This window comes from Chelmon rostratus, chromosome 7 (genome assembly GCF_017976325.1).
Source record: "Chelmon rostratus isolate fCheRos1 chromosome 7, fCheRos1.pri, whole genome shotgun sequence".
NCBI lineage: Eukaryota > Metazoa > Chordata > Actinopteri > Chaetodontiformes > Chaetodontidae > Chelmon > Chelmon rostratus.
This window is the reverse complement of record NC_055664.1, coordinates 22,976,176-22,992,039: the sequence shown is the minus strand read 5'-3', so window position 1 is coordinate 22,992,039 and position 15,864 is coordinate 22,976,176. Positions and strand designations below refer to the sequence as shown.

The window sequence follows — 15,864 nt, the reverse complement described above, 5'->3', positions numbered from 1 at the left end:
AGTTTGATTTCAAGAGATATTCCAATCAATGTAACCTTCCTTCTAATGATTAATACTCATAACATTTGAGAGGCCAGTGCCCCCACGGAGTTACTGATGAAGAGTTACTGTGTGTGTGTGTGTGTGTGTGCGTGTGCGTGTGTGTGTGTGTGTGTGTGGGTGGTTTTCTTTTTCCTCCCTTCTCGACATAAGCTGTTAGTGACATCTTCAGGAGCTTGACAGTAGTGCAGTTTAGGGATAACGCTACGTCAGCACAGCACGACGTGGAAGATGGTGCGGGGGAGGTGGTTGACGATGATGTTACGTTTAAGGTATTACCCTTCAAAATAAGAGCATGTGTTTACCGAAGACGCTTCCAGCTTCTCGCTTGATAAATAACACACAGTAAACAACATATATTATACCCTTTACGCGACTTGCTTTGCTTTTTATGCCCGGCCACGTGACTTACAACAGAATAAAAATGACACGAACTCTTATTTCGAAGTGGTACTATTAAAGCTGTTAGCTTGCTGGATGCAGGGATTTTCTGGCTGAAGTACATGGGAGCAGGCTGAGCGTTGCAGGGAAAAAATAATCATGGACGTAGCTTTGAATGATAATTAAAGACAACATTTCAAGTCTGCTGACTGAGCAAACCGGTTTGCTGCTCCCTCGGACGACTGGAATAGCCTCCAATATCAGGTTGCTACAGTGGTGAGGAAGCTAACTCAGCTGCCAGGTAGTAGCCCTCTAGCCAGCCACATCAGCACCGCTCATATTAGCCAGCCACGTTAGCATCAATGTAAGCAAGCTGTTATTTTGTGCTGATGTGGATAAGACCTCTGTATGATCATCATTTTGTCAAACTACAAACATGGGCCCATCTTTATGTTACGGTGTTTGCTGCTGTCTTGCAGAGATTTCATGATGGCAGACAGTATCATGAGTAAGGCTGCTACCATGGAGATCCCCATTAACAGCAATGGAGACACAGGGACTCTGCCAGAGGATGACAGCCTGGAGCAGGTCAGTCCAGTCACTGTCTCACTGACGATGTCCTTTTAAATCTGGATTGAAGTTGTGTGCTCAGTTTGTGGTTCCCTGACGTTTTTCATATGACAGTACAGTCTCGGACAGAGGCTGGGTAGGCCAGCTGTTACCTAACCTAATGCACAGGCCTGCAGCTAGTATGCACAGCAGCAATATACTATCACCACCAGTACCTGCAACTATGTGTTAAGAGCTTGGAGAGGGGACTCATTTTGACAGGATGCTTTGCTCATATGAGCTCTGGCATGACAAGCAGTTGATAAATTGACAACTGTAGGCCATCATTTTATGTCTCATTCTGGTACAGCCCAACAGGGTCGAAAAAACTGCAGTATCAGTGGTCCTACCTGTGTGCAGGTTGACTTGGATCACTTAGTTTAGTTGACAGAAAACTGCATACTTTCTAAACATTTGAACAAAAATCAAATCCTTGGTCACACTATCCTAGTTTTATATTTTTTTGGAAAATTTTGGAATATAGCAAATAGTACACGAGTCTATCAAAACAGCAACAACAACAATAACAGTTTTGGATGAAAGATACTTTGAAGTTTCTAATGTAAAAATGAGTTGCATTATCTATTCTAGACACCAGAGGTATTTTTTAAACTTTTCATAACATTATCAAGGGTGCTCAGTTTTTTTTAATTGCACTGTACTGCCCATGTGCTGTAGTTGATGAAAAATGTGATGACATTTATTGCCTTCTAAACCATAGGATTTGCAGCAGGTGATGGTGTCTGGACCCAACCTGAATGAAACCAGCATTGTCTCTGGAGGTTATGGAGGACCTGCAGGGGGCATCATTCCTACCAGCACTATCAAAGGTACTGCTAGAAAACCTGAATTCCATCCGTCACAGCTTTTGCTTTGTTGTTTATTCTTCACACACTTTGCGCTGCAAAGATATCATGACTTGCAAGTTGCATTAAGTAACAGTAGCTGTACCGTAGCTTAAAATGATGCTAATAACTCTAGATTAATGTAATAGGGTTGTCACACAGCTCTCTCTCTCTCTCTCTCTCTCTCTCTCTCACACACACACACACACACACACACACAGTCTAATGCTGATCCAGCCTGCCATGCACTGTGCCAGAGATCTGTCAATATTGCAAGTCACTGAAGGAAATCGATACTTGGTGCCTCTTTAAGAAGCCATACCGAGGGCTTTTCCTCCGTGTGTTCTGATGTGTCACTAGACAGCTGCTGATCTCTAGGCTCCTGCTTCATATTACAAACATCCATATCCCATAGGGCCTGCAATTCGCTTCAACCCTGAGTATCTGGACAGAAGACGAGCCCCTGCACCAGGACCAGGTGGCAGTGTATTCTAACCACCCTTTTTTTGTTTTCAAAGTAAACCTTTATATGTTGGTCTGTTTTGGCTCCTTATAAGAGGTTTTGGTGTTGCTTGACCGAGGGAGTTGTATGTAACCTTGCTTGTACCTCTTCAACTCACAGCTTCAGCAACAAGAAATGTTTTGGCAGCTTTCAAAATTAGGGATACACTAACATGATATCAGGGGACTGTCACTTAAAATGTATAATAAGAATGTCTTCTTTTGTACTGTAAAATGCACTTTGGATGACTGTTGTGCTATTGCTTGGTAATTACCTTTCATCCCTTAAAGTCCATTTTCATCTTGTTTGTAAATCCTTTTATTCTGCATGAGAAACCTGCATGGTGGATTATGTCAAATCCTTTTTAACCCCAATTTATTATGTATCCTCCATCACAGAGCCTAACATTTTTCTTTCAGTCTATGTACTCTGCTGTTCAGCTGCATATATCACTGCCAAGCTTTCTTGACACAGATTTTACTCCATGCCTTCCTCTCATCCTCACTCTTTATCACCACCATACTCATTTCAGACATTCGCATGAAATCCAGGGGTGTTAGCTTGCCTCACAGTCAGTCTGCAGCCAGTCGACTTGCCCAGCACACAGACCAGCACCCAGGTATTGCCAGGCTCATCATGTCCATGCTGTCCTCACTCATGGTCATGACCCATGCAATTTCTGTAAACCTCTGCCTTGTAAACTCAGATAACTTCGATAGCATAGCATAGCATTCATTCAAATGTACATTGTTGTTGTTTTTTTTCTCTGTTAGGCTCGTCAAACCATAACTCTAGTAATTCAAGTGAAGAAGTTTCTCGTGGTGTGGCAGTGGAGAAATTGGACAGTGTAAAGAAATGGGGCATAAACACATATAAGGTATTATGTCTTTGCAAAACACCCATAAAACTGTGCATTGTACGTACATACAGTGTAATTTACTTGACTGAAATGGTGCTTTTGAGTTGTTCCTTTTTTGTTTTACTGTTGAAAAATGAACTATACCCACTGTAGTCTTCATGGGTTTTTCTGTAAAAGTCACTACATGTTTTTATACTACCTTAACGTCATCAGCATTTGTTTTATGTCGGGTTTAATGTAATCTCTGTTCATATCCACTCTGCAGTGTACAAAACAGATGTTCTCCGAGAGGTTCGGACGAGGCTCACGAACAGTAGACCTGGAACTGGAGGCTCAGATTGATGTGCTAAGAGACACCAAGAACAAGTATGAAAACATCTTAAGATTGGCCACTGCGCTCACCAGTCATTTTCAAAGCATGGTGGAGACACAACAGGCTCTAGGAGACACCTTCACCGACCTCAGCCAGAAATCCCCAGAGTTGCAGGTACAGTATTGGCAAAGGTTCCTGTGTGACGTGACATGAAAATAAAGTTAGCTGGTAAAACTAACGACGCAGTTTCTCTACAGGACGAGTTTGGGTATAATGCAGAAACACAAAAGCTGCTGTGTAAGAATGGCGAGGCTCTGCTGGGTGCCATCAATTTCTTTGTGTCCAGTGTCAACACCCTGGTCAACAAAACAATGGAGGATACTCTGATGACCATCAAGCAGTATGAAAACGCAAGGTAGCAAACTGTGACATCCCATTTAATGGAATCTGAATTCCTGTAGGGTAATCACCTGTGACAGCTGTAACTGTTTTTGTGCACAGACTTGAGTTTGATGCCTATCGTTCTGATCTGGAGGAGCTGAGTTTGGGCCCTAGGGATGCAGCTGCCATGGTCCGCATTGAGATGGCTCAGCACGACTACCAGATCCACAGAGACAAATATGAAAGGCTGCGTAGCGACGTCACCATCAAGCTCAAATTCCTGGAGGAAAACAAGGTTTTTAGTTTTCCTTTTACTTGGAAATGTTTTTGCTTTTGCAGACCTCCAGTGGTTTAACATCTCACCTTGCTGCAGTGACCTATAGATGTACTCCAGGACCCTGTGACATCACTGTTGGGAGTGGTTCCAGGTGAAACTTAAATTGTCAAGCAGCAAGGGCAAAAAAACATTGCTTTCCAGCCAGGTGTCCAAATTTGTGTTTGGGACATCTTTTTGAATGTGGAAAAGAGGAAAAAAAAAAACGCATTTAGGATAGCTGGAATATGTTGTCAAGCTTTCCAATCTGACCACTGTTAAATATTTCAACTATTATGTACTGCAGCAGTAATTCAAGGCTGATTTTCCATATTAAGGAAGAAATTGCACCGTCTTCTTTGCTGTTATGCACCTATTGAGGCTGACCAGGTCAAGCAGACTTTTTTGTGCACAGACACAGTAAAGAAAGTGCCTCAGTTTTGATTGATGATTGAGTTTTCAAATTAAACACAGACCTGTCATCCTCACTGTTAAAATAGTACAACACAGTTTTTGGCAAATTAATGAAAAATAAGAAAGCTAAAAATAAACATTTGTCGCAGTATGTAAGACTTTTTATGTCTAAAATATCTTTAAAAGCCTGCTTGACTCTTGGGAATACAGCAGAGAGGAATGTGAGTTGCTCTTAGGTTGAGTCCCCAGAAAACAATCATTGATGTAAACAGCTGAAACTCTGTTTGAAACGGCACAATTTCCCTCTTGTTTTTTTCCTCTAGGTGAAGGTGATGCACAAGCAGCTGCTTCTCTTCCATAACGCCATCTCTGCCTACTTTGCTGGCAACCAGCAGCAGTTGGAACAAACTCTAATACAGTTCAATGTAAAGCTAAAGCCCCCAGGATCAGACAAGCCATCCTGGCTGGAGGAGCAGTAAAGAGCGCTCAGGGTCCAGCTGTTTGAGATGTGCAGTGACGCGCCAGTCAGTGGAGAACTTGACATTGTGGTTAGATGGACAAGAATTAACTTGGTAGAGGAGTATATTGTAGGAGCTGTAGCTGCCAGTGATGAGGAAAAACATGAGATATCTCTTTTGTAATGTTTTCAGTATCGATTATTACATAGATGGAACAACAACAACTTCAGTTGTGTTTAGAATTTTAGTCACAAAATGACCTTTTCTTACTTTCTTATGCTTTAGGTAGCACAATCATTTACATGGACATCACTTCTTATTTATGTACAGTATAGTCTTCTATTGTGGAGATGCCCCTTGGCAGGTTTGCACATGCATTATTTTGTTGTTTTTAATGTTGTCTAAAGTGTTATCTTCAGGATTTCAGAGTATATCACATGGGAGGAATTCCACAGGTAAGATTAGCAAATTAGCGGGATAATATCAAAAATGTTATGAAATATCCTCTGAAGTTGTATTTATTTTTCTTGAGTATGCATGAGTGAACCATATTTTTCAAATTTTGTTAAACAGATTTAAATCAAAGACATCAGGATATAGCATCATTTTCAAAGTTGTCCCACTATGTTTCTAATATCACTTTGTGAAATACCTCCTTGAATGGTTGGTTTACATGCATAGAAGAGAATATATATGTATATATATATAGTGATTTTCTTTAACCTAATATACAATTACAATTAGTTTGAGCTCCTAAATGGTGGGTACCTTCAGGTGTGTCCCTATGAATCCAGCACAGTTACAAGTATCAGTCTTGTTTACTCCAGAGTTTACACATGGAAACAAGCCTCAATTCAGCATCAATCCATATATTGGATGCTTCGATGATGAATAGAAACATCTCAACTATCATAAAGACATGAAATTACAATACATAGCTTGTATTTGATTGACTCTTTTTAATAGGTGGCGCCAGTGTGCAACTAAACATTACACCTTTTGAGACTCATCCTATTTGAAATTTTAAAACATAAACAGTGAATGGGAAACGGGATACATGTATTCTAGGTTACAAGTTTCAGTGTCTCTTCAAGGACAGAATGTATGAGTACATTTTTCTTATCTGGTGTTATTTATTTACCTGTTTGTACGCAACATTATATGTTATGTACATTTCTTTTATGTTCTAGTCAGCTGATTGTCTTGTTCTGCATTTCCAATAAAATCTGCTGGATGTTTTGTTTCACTTAACTGTGCAGTTGACACAGATCTGTCAGTTTGATATAGGCTCTCACGGACTATGTACAGAAAACTCACAATATATGTAAAATGTATGGCGCCAGTATGTACATGATAATACAATCTGATTTATCTCTAACATGCTTTCTGTGACTTATCTTATTTCATAATCATCAAATGATACTTTCATTCTTTGAAGGTCTAGTTCGAGTTACTGTAGCAAGGCTTGTTGAAGCACATTGATCAATAATCACTGTCTGTTTTCTTTCTCTGAGTGATAACAAACTTATGATGTTAAAAAAAAACTTAAAGGTGTATCAGTAAACTCTGCAAAGTCAATTTTAGCTGACTAAGGCTGTAGTTTGGCCTTTTGTAATTTTCACAAGGCAACTGACTTCGCTTAAACAAGCTGGATGTGTTCTTTGTGCAGACATGGCGAAGCAACAAGAACATTAAAATCCTAAACATAGTCTGCTGCTCTCTTGTTCAGCTCCCCTGCAAATAAACCTAATTTAATCAGAAAAGAGCTTCTGGATGCTCTCACATCAAGCAGAATATCAGATTAAACCGCAGAATTGATCCTGTAAACCCATCGCTAATCTACTCTCTTGTCAAACTGTACTGTGTCTGAGTTGTAAGCTTATCTTAAAATGACATAGCTCGGAGTGATCACAGATTTTTCTCTGACTATCTGGACCAGTAAATATGTCCCTTATTGTCACTCCCTTCAGTCTTCGAATACTGTAGACATATGCAGGCAAAAATGAATGAATACATTTTGGTGACATCTTAAAAGGAGTGGAGGACAGTTAGTTCTTTACTAGTCTTGCAGCTGGCAAGAAAACACATTCATCTTAAAGACAGGGAATCTTCATGTATGTAATGTTAAACTGGCCTGCCCAAGCAATACTTGGGACTTGGCTGATGATACAGAACAAACTTAAAACAAAAAATAAGGCACAAATTTTTTCCAGATATTTTTACATAAAAAGGAGGATACTCAGCAAAATCAGCTTTTGAGGATTTGTACAATTAGGTTAGACTGCAGATAAGGAGCAAGAAGTCCAGTTCAGATTGTTTCTTGAGTTTTCACTCAGGATCAGGGAGCCAAGTCATTTGCATACAAATGCATTAAGGGTGTTGCATGTGTCAGTCAAAGAGCTTATCATATTTGGGGCAGAGTTGAAGCGCTTGCAGCCGATCAATTACCCTGCAAACAGGCTGATCGCCAGCGCACATTCAGACATGACATTGTGTGAGCTGTTCAAATGGCTTAATGTTTAACCAAAGTGTGTCGTCTGTAGCTTCTAACTTATTTATTTAATGGCTAAATTAGTTATTGTTGCTGACAAAAAACAAAAAACAAGACAATCCAACACATCCGCTCTGAAAATGATGGCTATTGAATTATTATGGGGGGAATTTTCTGGGTTGTTTTTTTTTTAGGTTAGTGGTAAATTCTAAAATCACCTGAGAGAGATCAATTATCTGTCCTATCAGCTGGAGGGGTGGACCGCTCTCGTGGGCTCATGACAGCTGGACAGAAACCACAGCGCGGCCACAAACTCCAGCCAACAAGCCAAAATACCGTCAGACAGCCCCCACGAGCTCCTGCTGGGAAGGAGTGGGCCGGCATTGACCGCTGAAGACTGCACGACACACCCACTTCACTTCATGACACACCCACTCCGCTCAGGCATGGACGTGCGTGAGCTACCTGGGCGTGTCAATCACGCGCAGGTAGTTTCGACACACTGTCCAGGTAAGTTTCAGCAGGACGACGGAGGGTTAAGACCGAGAGCAAGGAGACAAGGATAATGAGGCAGGAGCTGCACCAAAAACAAAGGTAAGCTGTGTTTTGGCTTCCAGATGCGTAGCTTCCTGACAACAGGCCTAATGCTGGTATATTAACGAACATTGTCAGAAGTTTTAGTTTTAGTAGTTTAAAGATTAAGGTGGACAGGGTTAGGTGGTTGCAAACCACAACCAGGCCTATACACGCTACAGTTATTTGGTCTTTATTATATATATTATATATTTATAATTCTGCATGTTTTTGGCTCACACAATGTTTTTGCCAAATAAGCTTTCAGAGTAACTAACACAGTCAACCTGGACAGGACTTAACATGTTCAAAAGCTCTTTCTACGCCAGTGACCATCCCATAACAGCTAGTCAGTGCTGAGATAGATTTGGAGTAAACTTCTCTGTTATGATTCTTCATGTCTCATAGATAATTACAATACCTTTCGTTTTGACAAGCTTTTACTACACAACATTAATCATTCATTTTAGGAGAAAGTGAATGCTTCATCCATCGGTAAACACTGTTGCTTACAGTCACAGCCAACACGCCCTGTTCTGTGTCTTTCAGTCTGAATGCATCATCCTGACTAGCAGCATTTTGGACAAATCCCTTCAGCGCAGCAGCTGCAGCACATTAAACGGTGATTCAGAGCAGTTTATATTTCACTCTTCATTGGCTTTAATCTTGCCTGTATGTGTGGCTGAGACCATGAGAGCATCCCAAACCTGCTGAGAGCTCCTTGACAAAAGATGCAACCAGGAGGTCCACCTGCTCCACCACCTCCTCCGCCGCCGCCACCACCTCCACCTCTGCCACCGCTGCCACCTCCTCCTCCACCTCTAGCCCCTGGCCTTCCTCCATCCCTACATGGCGCGGGCTTCATTGCCAAGGGGGCACGCCGGGGCTCCACGATGCGCAATTTCAACTGGGAAACCCTTCCAAAACACAGCGTGATAGGAAAGCACAACATCTGGACAGCAGATAAGACTGATGGGGAATATGAGCTGGACACTGATCACATGGAGGAACTGTTCAGTCGCAAGCAGGGACAGCAAAAACTCAAGGCCCTGAACCGTCAGAGTCTGAGGGGCCTGCCAACTGCTGCCTCAGGAGGGGAAATGGTGAGTACAGCCAGCCACAGGATACAGGTGTCACACTTTGCTGAATCAGAGGAACACTTGAATAGATTGAAATTCTTTGTGTTTTCTGTTACGTAATGCTGAGATATTGAGATGAGAAGTTCTTTTGACCCAGGTAAATATTTTCCAGGTTTGCAGTTAAGATAAACATTCCTACAGTTTTCTTCCTTTCTAAAAACTAAAACTGCTTTTGTAACAAGCTGTCAGATGTTGATTAGGGTCTTCCCTCTCGAACTCATGGCATAAATCACAAGTCATGTGATTTTTTGAAAACGGGACGATGGTGATATTTTAGGAACATCGTTTTTTTGTACCTCTACCCTCATAAGAAAATAATCAATTTATGTGTATATCCTTATACAACTTAGTCTGTCATTGTCTGTCGACACCGAGTTTTGATTTAGAATCACACAATACCAGGGTGGAGTCTCACTTTTCTTCATATCTGTTTGCTAAAGGAACAAAGCGTTATTCTGTATAGAAGCCCTCTTGTGCTCTGTATTCAATCTGCTTTATATAATAAACTGCATTTACTGGCACTCATTTAAAGGCAGGTCTTAAAATCGACCATAAACAAGTTTTTTTTTAAACCATTTGTGATTTGCCCTCTCTCTTATATTGTCGAACAATCAAGTCTGTTTGTCTCACAAAAGTGGGTTAAAATCTGTTACTTAACTTTTACTTTGGCCTATGTCCCTTTTTCCAAGAGAGACACTGAGAAAATGTGTCACTAATGCAAAATGGTATCTTTTCCCTGATTGTTCAATACAATCAACTCAAAGAATTGTTAACCTTTGGAATGGGCTGTCTGTTTGGAAAGCCGACGCATCTGTGATACAAACGACGAGCTTAAGCCAATAGTGAAATTATCTTAGCGACTGACAAGCTGATTATATCCAGCTCTGTGTCTGCTTCCACTCCCAGGTTTCCATCCTCAGCTCCAAGAGGAGCATGAACATTGGAATTTTCCTAAAGCAATTCAAAAGGTGAGTCAGTGGTAGTATTAAGGTGTGATTGTTTTTGCACAACGCTCACCGTGTTCCACTGTAAAACAACACAGGATAAGGCAGAGAGATTAGTCTGCAACATGGCAGCTTCATGCTCACAAACCTCTGAAAGCCAACATGTCCTGGCAGGTCTGATCCACACTGTTCTACAGCACCAACAGGTTACCTCACTGTGGCAACCCTCACATTAATGACTGAGAAGTACTGTAAATGTATTTCCTCAGGCTATTTGGCATATGCAACAGCTCCAACAGGAAATGCAAAAAATATGATACAGCTTTTAAAAATAGCCTCAAACATTTACACCCAACTAACAAGAATTTCAAACATGTGTTTTGCTCAATGACATCTCATCATTCTAACGTCCTGTACGATGTCTTTCTGAGGACTGACATCAGAAGTTATTACGCAAAGAGAAAGCAGGTACAGGCTTGTTGCTGTCAGCAGCCCAACTTTTGGGCTGTGTGGAATTATGGTTGACACACACTGATGACTAAAGTTTTGAGTCCTGTCTGTCTCTCCACCTTCCTCCACAGGCCTGTGAAGGACATGATCGAAGAAATTAAATCAGGAAGTAGTCTCAGTTTTGCTTTTGGAAAACTGAGGGAGCTGTGCAAGCTGCTGCCAGATGAAGGCGAGGTACTATAACTGCTTAGATTTTTTTTATGTGTCTCATGTGTTCCCTAAATCTCTAAACCTTCTTGCTTGTAATTTTACTTAAAAAAAAATCTGGCTTTAATATTTTTGGGCTTTTTTTATGTCTCTTTCAATGAGTGTAGGAGAGGCAGCTGCTCAGTTTTAAAGGTGATCACTCTGCTCTGCCTGACGCAGATCTGTTTATGCTAATGCTGGTTAAGATTCCCAGGTGAGTCACCAGCATGCAATTCCATGTATCACACATGTTAAATGTTTATGGTAGTTTTCTAATGATTGAAATCTTGTGTCTGTTAGTTATGAAGAGCGTCTCAGCTGCTTGGTGCTCAAAGAGGAACTTTTCCCCCTCATGGATGAAATGAAAGGTTTCATCGGCACTTTGACAGCTGCTGGAAAGGGTATTATTTGTTTTTTCTCTGGAATTTAAATTGATAAGACTCATAAAAGATTGTTTTAAACCCACGTAGACTTAGAATTTACCTTGTGTGTCTTCTCTCAGAGCTGCTGGAGTCTGACAATCTCCATTCTATCATTCGCCTGGTACTGAAGACTGGAAATTACATGAATGCAGTGAGTGTATACCAGTGTCTGTGCTAGTGGAGTCTTGAATGACTTTTTATTTGTGCATCTCTGAGTCTCATTTAATTGATTTGATCACAGGGTGGTTATGCAGGCAGTGCAGTTGGCTTCCGAATGGCTTCTCTGTTGAAGTTAGCGGACACCAAAGCAAACAAACCTGGGATGAATCTTATGCATTATGTCGTGATGGCAAGTGGCCTTTATTACTTTTATCTGATTCTCTGTGTCAGTTTTTCTGCGTCTTAAGATGTTTGTGAACTGTGATTTTCATGCAAACTCTTGTATTCACCACAGCAAGCTCAGAAGGCAGACATGGCCCTGCTTAAATTTCCAGAACAACTCAAACACATTGAAGCTGCAGCAAGGTAAGCAATCTTGTTCTAAAAGCACACTTTTACTGTCTTTTTATCAGCTGTGCCATAAAAAGCTAATCTTTTTTCATTCTGTTAGAATAAATAAAGGTGAAATTGAAGCAGAGTTTGAAAGACAGGTAAAGAAACTGCAAGATGCCAGAGTGGACACCTCTAAGCAGGAAGACCTAAAGGCACAGATGGAAGACTTTCTAAAGGTGAGGAAGGCTTTTCAGCCCAGTTTGTGTGGGTTTCAATGGTGATTTCGTGTTCTAATGTTTTGACTTGTGCTCCGTTTAGGAGGCCGAGGCCTGCGTGGAAGAAATCAAAGCTGAGCTCCAGGAATTGCAGTCAGTGAGTGACTCTGTGGCAGATTACTTCTGTGAAGACCCCATTAAATTCAAACTGGATGAGTGTTGCTCCATCTTCAACTCCTTTTGTGAGAAATTTATGTGCGCTATGCAGGTAGGCTTGTTTACTGGCGTGTTTTCCTTTGCTGAGGTTAAAAAACAAAGCAGCCCTCCTGATTTATCCATTAACTGTGTGATTTTCTGCAGGAAAACAAGGCCAGCGAGGTGGCAGACGTGCAGCGGAGACACAGAGACAGATTGCAGAGTGCAGCCAAGCGCAGGTCCACGGCTACATGCTCCAGCAGAGACAGGGAGATGGAGGGAGTTGCACTAGAGTCCATTTTACAAAACTTCCTTACCAAACGTGTCTCTCGGAGAAGATCTGGAAGGCCCTCATCCTCTTATGGAAGTCCCACGAGTGGCAGTCCCATCAACGGGAGCCTATCAGAAATTACCTCTCAGGTAAACCTCCCCACTGGGAATCAGAAGAGAGGAGCCTCTTTTAGAGTTAAGGAGATCGGCAGAAAAGAGTGGAATTCAGCAGATGTGCTCACAGAGACTTCTTCACAAAAGAAAGACCAGTATAACAGCGAGAACAGTGAGGCAAAAGTTGGCATTCCTCATGAAGCAGAGATGAAAAGTTCAAGAACAGAGGACTCTCGAGCCTTTACACACCCGGTCAACAGGACCACCAGCATTTCCTCCTCAGGCAGATCTTTCTCAGTCGCCACTGAAGACGGCGAGGAGGATCTACAGGACAATAATGAGGAGGAGGCCCAAAAGTTGCGTGAAGCATCTAAAAAAGTTTTGCGCTTTCAGAACAGCCGTGGCAGTGTCTCATCTGGGGAGTATTCTTTGGAAAATCAGAAATCTCCTGGAGCAAGCACCGTTTTACCTCGTCAACGTACCTTCGATGAGGACACAGAGAGGTATCCTGGAGACCCAACCAATGAGGATTTAGTTCGATTTCTACTCAATCCTCAGTCCTCCTCAAAACGTAACCTTGGCCGGCGCCATACTCTACCTAGTAAAGTCCCTAAGACTGGGGAAGAGGAGGATAATCTGTGGGCTCAGGCTCCAGTCAAAACTCCTAATTCTGCATCAAGAGAAAAGGGCACACTGCCAGCAGAGGGTGCTGGACACAATCCCTCAAAACCAGTGTTTGACTTTACTGATGTATCTTACAATTTCAGAAAATCTGGTGCTCAAGACCAGAATTCTCCATCAGCAGAAAAGAAAAGCAAGCCAGATGTTTCTCTAACCTGTGTTCCAGATGAAGGGCTATGGGAGCAAAGCCAAGACGGCAAACCAATGGAGCCCACAGACGACCATTTGCAGAGGAATAATGAAAATATTCCCCCCAAGAGTACATGGATTAAGCCTGAAACCTCTGGACTATTTTTTAGCTTTTTAAAACGCCTTGGAGATATGAGCAAACTGCAGAACAGCAAGGAAACTGTCCACAAGGGCGCTGATTCTGGTGAATAAGCTTTGAAAGATATATAATTTAAGTCCAGGAAGCACATGTAACTATAATGTCACTTGTCATTAGCTAATCATGGTGATGATTTAGTGTTATTTTTTTTATGTTTAATTGATGATGAGGTTGTAAAGTGAGGGACGGAAGGTTGAAGGAAAGTGCTTGGAGGATGTTTGTGATGAGGAAGGTCATTTTGTATGTTGTACCACTAGATGGCAGAATATATATGTATCATGGTAAACTGTTGCTCAGAAAAGAGGGGTGTTGTTGATTTCCAGGCTGTGCATTGTCTAGTAAACAAAAGAACGATGGGCACACTCACTGTAAAACATTTCTCCTTATTTCTTTTCTCTGTGCATTATTATTATCCCCTTACTGGTATGGCATTGTCCTCATCAGGTGGATAAACTGGTTAATACTTACAGTGTGTGGTCTTCTGTCTGGATTAGAATATACAGTCTTGCAAAATGTATTAAGAAAGTAAATGAATGTTGAGAGCAGGTATAAGAAAGCAGAGATAAACTCTACCTAAAATCCTGATTTGATTGTTATTTTTGATACTTCGTTAAATGAATACTTGTGCTGTGTATGCTTGAATTCAGTATTGTTATATTTCCCGTTTACACTGATGAATATCTTTGTTTGTTGTATATTTGTTTTCCTCCTCTGTTATTGTCACAGAATCACATCAAAAATGCAGAAGGTTGGAGATGCATTGAGGGCCTTACTCAATTCAGCCTTTGTTTTGGCCTTAAATGGGTCAGTGTTACAAAGGCAGCCTGTATCTGAGCAGTGCTGAACCATAGACTGTTAGTGTCAAAGTAAAGGGTGCCGATCTCAAATTAACTTGAGAAGAGATTGCCGTGGTTGGAGTAGCAACAGCCACCAGGTGGCTTGTTGTAAGGAAAAGAACTATGCGTCCTGCATTTATCCCAGTGCTCCAGTGTCTCCACAAGCATCAGTGAGGCCACAGCTTGTGCTAACACAAATAGAAGTTCAAAATGTAACAACAGGTATCTCTTAGCAGTTTATAAAGAAGCACCACAACTGGCTTTTTAGGATTATGCTCAGATGGCTGATTGTAGTGTAACAATGAGTTCATGCAATTTACCTTCTATTTAGTATTTTTCTTGTTTAAACACCAACTGGTGTGATCCGAATGCTTTTTGCTTTGTCGTGAAACATTTTTAAGACTGAAATGGATAGCCACGGTAATTACAGAGAGACAAAGAGTGTTGTCACTAAATTGTGCGTTGGGGAATTGTTGTAAGTGTATTTCTAATCAGTGAGAGTGGTAAATAAATATATATGAATACCTGTGTTTAGTGTATAAACTATACTAAACACAGGTATGATGTTCACTCATGAATTCGGGTAACTCTCCCCCCCGGCTGAGGGTATTTACATCTTACTTTTCCTGAAAATAAACCACATATTTATCCAGCTCTGTGGTGTCTGTGATGTGTGATGATGCACCAGACTTAATTAAAGGTCCCACAGTTAGAAAACTGCTTTTGAGGAGTCACTCTCAGGCTAATCTACTCTGTCCTTTACACTCATATGATGGGCTATTGTTGAGGGAGACGATGGTCTGAACTACACAATAGAAATACCGTGCTTCTTCCTACTCACATTTGAAATTACATGAAACACTTGGCAGTTCAGTTTAAGACACAGGGGACATGTAGAAGAGTATAACCTGAGCTGTACAATGAATTATCAAAAGGCCTTAAAATACCATCCTAAATGACTGACAACACAATGAAACCGTTACGTAATGAATGACTTTGACATAATAACATTATTACATCAGCTATGCATCATACACCGTTTTAAATTGGCAATGCAATAACATGGAGTAGCTATGTAAGATGTTCCTTATTATTGGATTACTTGTATTGTTACCGTATTTGTTCGAAAAGTCATAACCTGCTGGAACACATGCTGTCTATGATCTCATTTGTTATACGATTTAGGTATCTACTACAGGGAGCTGTGAAGGACATCTTTTCAATAAGGGGCATGTATTATAATTCTTAAAATGTGTGATGAAATAGTTAAAAATTTGCATTCTCTTGTAGTCAATATGTTACAAACCATGTTATAGGCTAGTCTGACTGTATCAGTGTTGACAGTAAGTTACCT

At 41.1% G+C, this 15,864-nt stretch overlaps 2 protein-coding genes across 5 annotated transcripts; both read left to right on the top strand.

The window, feature by feature from the left end:
• The first annotated feature begins 526 nt into the window (after positions 1 to 526).
• On the top strand, positions 527 to 6,492 carry LOC121608973 (arfaptin-2-like). 4 transcript variants are annotated; one of them, XM_041940434.1, is made up of 10 exons: positions 527 to 696; positions 900 to 1,008; positions 1,751 to 1,859; positions 2,290 to 2,352; positions 2,909 to 2,995; positions 3,150 to 3,253; positions 3,501 to 3,722; positions 3,806 to 3,963; positions 4,050 to 4,224; positions 4,980 to 6,492. In XM_041940434.1, the coding sequence occupies exons 2-10, from the start codon at positions 907 to 909 to the stop codon at positions 5,133 to 5,135; spliced, it is 1,176 nt and encodes a 391-aa protein (XP_041796368.1). In that variant the 5' UTR covers positions 527 to 696; positions 900 to 906; the 3' UTR covers positions 5,136 to 6,492. The 4 variants fall into 4 exon arrangements, with proteins under 4 accessions (XP_041796368.1, XP_041796367.1, XP_041796369.1 ...); XM_041940433.1 differs by having other exon boundaries at positions 527 to 721; XM_041940435.1 differs by lacking the exon at positions 2,290 to 2,352 and having other exon boundaries at positions 527 to 721.
• Positions 6,493 to 8,093: 1,601 nt separating this feature from the next.
• Positions 8,094 to 15,163, top strand: LOC121609073 (FH2 domain-containing protein 1-like). The gene is made up of 12 exons (XM_041940602.1): positions 8,094 to 8,199; positions 8,728 to 9,281; positions 10,224 to 10,285; positions 10,843 to 10,945; positions 11,086 to 11,171; positions 11,258 to 11,358; positions 11,460 to 11,530; positions 11,621 to 11,728; positions 11,834 to 11,904; positions 11,990 to 12,107; positions 12,190 to 12,354; positions 12,447 to 15,163. Exons 2-12 carry the CDS (start codon positions 8,910 to 8,912, stop codon positions 13,725 to 13,727), a joined length of 2,538 nt encoding a protein of 845 aa, XP_041796536.1. The 5' UTR covers positions 8,094 to 8,199; positions 8,728 to 8,909; the 3' UTR covers positions 13,728 to 15,163.
• Positions 15,164 to 15,864: the final 701 nt, after the last annotated feature.

Bases quoted from the DNA above. Each gene is read 5' to 3' on its own strand.
- LOC121609073 (XM_041940602.1), top strand. From the start codon at position 8,910: ATGCAACCAGGAGGTCCACCTGCTCCACCACCTCCTCCGCCGCCGCCA. The intron at 9,282-10,223 runs GTGAGTACAGCC...TTCCACTCCCAG, and splicing joins CTGCCTCAGGAGGGGAAATG to GTTTCCATCCTCAGCTCCAA. The intron at 10,286-10,842 runs GTGAGTCAGTGG...CTTCCTCCACAG, and splicing joins TTCCTAAAGCAATTCAAAAG to GCCTGTGAAGGACATGATCG.
- LOC121608973 (XM_041940434.1), top strand. From the start codon at position 907: ATGATGGCAGACAGTATCATGAGTAAGGCTGCTACCATGGAGATCCCC. The intron at 2,996-3,149 runs GTATTGCCAGGC...TTTCTCTGTTAG, and splicing joins GCACACAGACCAGCACCCAG to GCTCGTCAAACCATAACTCT. The intron at 4,225-4,979 runs GTTTTTAGTTTT...TTTTTCCTCTAG, and splicing joins AATTCCTGGAGGAAAACAAG to GTGAAGGTGATGCACAAGCA.